A 2841-nucleotide genomic window follows, 5' to 3' on the forward strand; every position below is an offset into this window, starting at 1 on the left:
TATATATTTTGAAAGAAAATTTTTTTAAGAATTGACTCACCAAACTTCCTACAGAGATAATCCAGATTATATATTTTGTCTTTTCTTTTGCTTTTTAAGTAGGTTAACCTAACCTAGAAAAATAAACTAAAGTATCTTAGAAAAGTAAAACTAATATCAGAGAAAGTAAGATAGAACAGAACATTGAAAGTTCTCTCCTTTTATATTACACAAATCCTCCACTCCCGTCCTCCATAGTAGCCTTAATTATCTGACTTTTCAAACAGACAATTATAGCGAGAGGGTTGGTCGATGTACGACACGTCACAATCTCACAGGAGGAGATCATCAGACCAGGAAGCGACGGTCCTATATCACTTTTGAAATACATGCTTAAAACGGAAAGAAGTGAATTTTAGATTAATATCAAGAAATATTTAAAAGGCACCTGAGATTGAAAACAAAAACGGCGCTCGAAATTCCAAGACTTTAACTAAGTCTAATCAAGGATGGCCTTTTTTTGTGTTATGATCTCCTCTTGTGAGATTGTGACATGTCGTACATGGACCAACCTACTTGCTTATAATTATCTGTTTAAAAAGTCAGATAAGTAAGGCTACCATGGAGGTTAAATAAATAACGATTGTGTTGAAAAAGAGAAAGGAAGAGACAGTGAGAGAGAGAAAAGAAGAAGAATATTGACTGCCTTAGGACGGGAATCCTCGCTAGTTATTAACATTCAAGAACGAAAATTTAAAAAAAAAAAAAAGACAAAAATGACTGTAAGGATAAAACTGGAAGATTTTTGAAACAATATCTTAATTCTCTGAAACATCAGTAAATAATAAACTAGTCAATGTTTCAATAATTTAGGAATTATCATAGAAATGCAGCTCGGTAATAGCATATCTCACATCAACATATTAACCAAATAGAGATAGTACCTCACTCCTAAATAGTACTTCAGACCAAGGTGGAGTTTTTTTTTCGCACTATCTTTGTGATTTTTGCTTTTTTACCCTCTTAATTACTCTATTTGTTAATGTCTTGGAATTTCGAACGCCGTTTTTGTCAATTTCTAGCGCTTTTTAAATATTTCTCGATATTAAACTATCTTAAAGTCTCCTCTTCCCGTTTTAAGAAAGTATTTCAAAAGTGATATAGAACCGTCGCTTCCTGGGGGTCTTTGTGGTCTGGGGAGTCTTTGTGGGGCGGGTCCGGCGGGGAAGGATAGCCTTTTTTTTGTGTTAGGATCTCCTCTTGTGAGATTGTGACATGTCGTACATCGACCAACCTAGTCGCTCTAATTGTCTGTTTGCGAAGTCAGATAAGAAAGGCTACCACGAAGGGCGGAAGAGGAGGGTTAAAAAAAATAAAAGAGTTAAAAAAAAAGAAGAAATTCTTGCTTCATTCATGGAAATGTGATGCATCTCCATCAAGCTTTTTCAAATGATACTTCAAAAATTTCTAACAAATTTATAATAAAGAAGTAAATGCATTTTGAATTGCAGATATTTCTACACTGCTTCTACTAGAAGACCTCGTTTCTCAAAACGACGTATTGACTTACACCTCTATTCCTTTCACTACCTCACACGTCCTTTCCATGAAAATTCCATAGAAACATGAAAATTTTTAAATATAGTTTGATATAAGACTGCTTTTTATTAGTACATGTTTCAAAGGTAAGATTATACTGTCTCTAATTATGAGATTTGGGGGACAGGGCGGGAAGAGAAGATCTAATTATTGTTAGTGTTATGATCTCCTTGAGAGATTGTAACGTAGTATTCATACATCGATCAATACTAGGATTTCGGGGGCGAGGCGAGAAAGATTTTTATTATTTTTCATATACCCTTTCATTATTTTTCATTTTATTTTACGATCTTGAGAGATTGTAACGTCGTCGTCGTTTTATTATATTACAAGTATAATTAGTACATAAAGTTATTTTACTTACTTCATTTTTGCGCTTTAGCATGACTTCCTGCGCCTTCATCTTCTCCATAAGCTCCTGCCTCTCCTTCCGCTCCTTCTCCCTCTTTATTCTTCTTATTACTTTTCTCTCGAGTTCTTCTTCAGCTCGTTCTTCGTACCAGGGTTTGTCGTTGATCGGTTGCGGCTCCAGGTATGGCGAAGAATACCGTTTCTTTTTCTTAGGAGGTTTCTTTCCCCACAACACTATCCATTCAAATCGATTAATATATTAGGTTGGTGCATATGAGATGTCGGTTTTTTTTTTTTTTGTGACTATAAAACTGAATATCTGTTTTCACAAGCTGTTTATTTAATAAAAATAAATTTCATTCGCTTCAATACACTTTTCCCAGGGGTACTTTAAAATATCAATGCCTTTCTTAGAAGAATTTAGATCTTTAGAATCAATAAATTTAGATATCGAATTTTTCAGGGTGTCTTCATTTTTATACTGTTTAATCCTTAAGAGAGATCCAAATGTTTAAAAAAATGGAAGTGGGTCCCATGCACAAAAATCCGATATTTCATCATATACACCAACCTAACATATTTTATATATGTATATATAGTTGTCCGTAAAAATTGATATATAAGAAGATAGTCAGGGTTGCGGTCAAAAGAGAAACAAAAATAGTTTACAACTATTTATTTTCCGACGTTTCGCCCCACTTTGTAGGGCTTCATCAGGGCTAAAAAGATACAAAAGAAACAAAAATAGTTTACAACTATTTATTTTCCGACGTTTCGCCCCACTTTGCAGGGCTTCATCAGGGCTAAAAAGCTACAAAATAATACAATGCTAAGATACAATGATAAGAATAAAAATACAAAGATAAGATACAATGATAAGAATAAAAATACAAAGATAAGATACAATGATAA

The 2841-nt window shown here is 33.6% G+C and overlaps 1 protein-coding gene and 1 long non-coding RNA gene across 3 annotated transcripts in view; one reads left to right on the forward strand and one right to left on the reverse strand.

Moving 5' to 3' along the window:
- LOC136795773 (uncharacterized) overlaps window positions 1-2841 on the forward strand; it is a 305717-nt gene that overhangs the window by 183900 nt on the left and 118976 nt on the right. The gene's annotated exons all lie outside the window — the stretch shown is intronic.
- Window positions 1-2841, reverse strand: part of LOC106692134 (uncharacterized) — a 58564-nt gene that overhangs the window by 27397 nt on the left and 28326 nt on the right. For both annotated transcript variants that reach the window (XM_014438043.3, XM_067047459.1), the window contains one exon: window positions 1943-2163. In XM_014438043.3, coding sequence (XP_014293529.1) covers window positions 1943-2163 — 221 coding nt within the window. The remainder of the gene's footprint in view (window positions 1-1942; window positions 2164-2841) is intronic.

Source organism: Halyomorpha halys, unplaced genomic scaffold, assembly GCF_000696795.3.
Source record: "Halyomorpha halys isolate HHAL.00 unplaced genomic scaffold, Hhal_1.1 Scaffold53.1, whole genome shotgun sequence".
NCBI classification, from domain to species: Eukaryota; Metazoa; Arthropoda; class Insecta; order Hemiptera; family Pentatomidae; genus Halyomorpha; species Halyomorpha halys.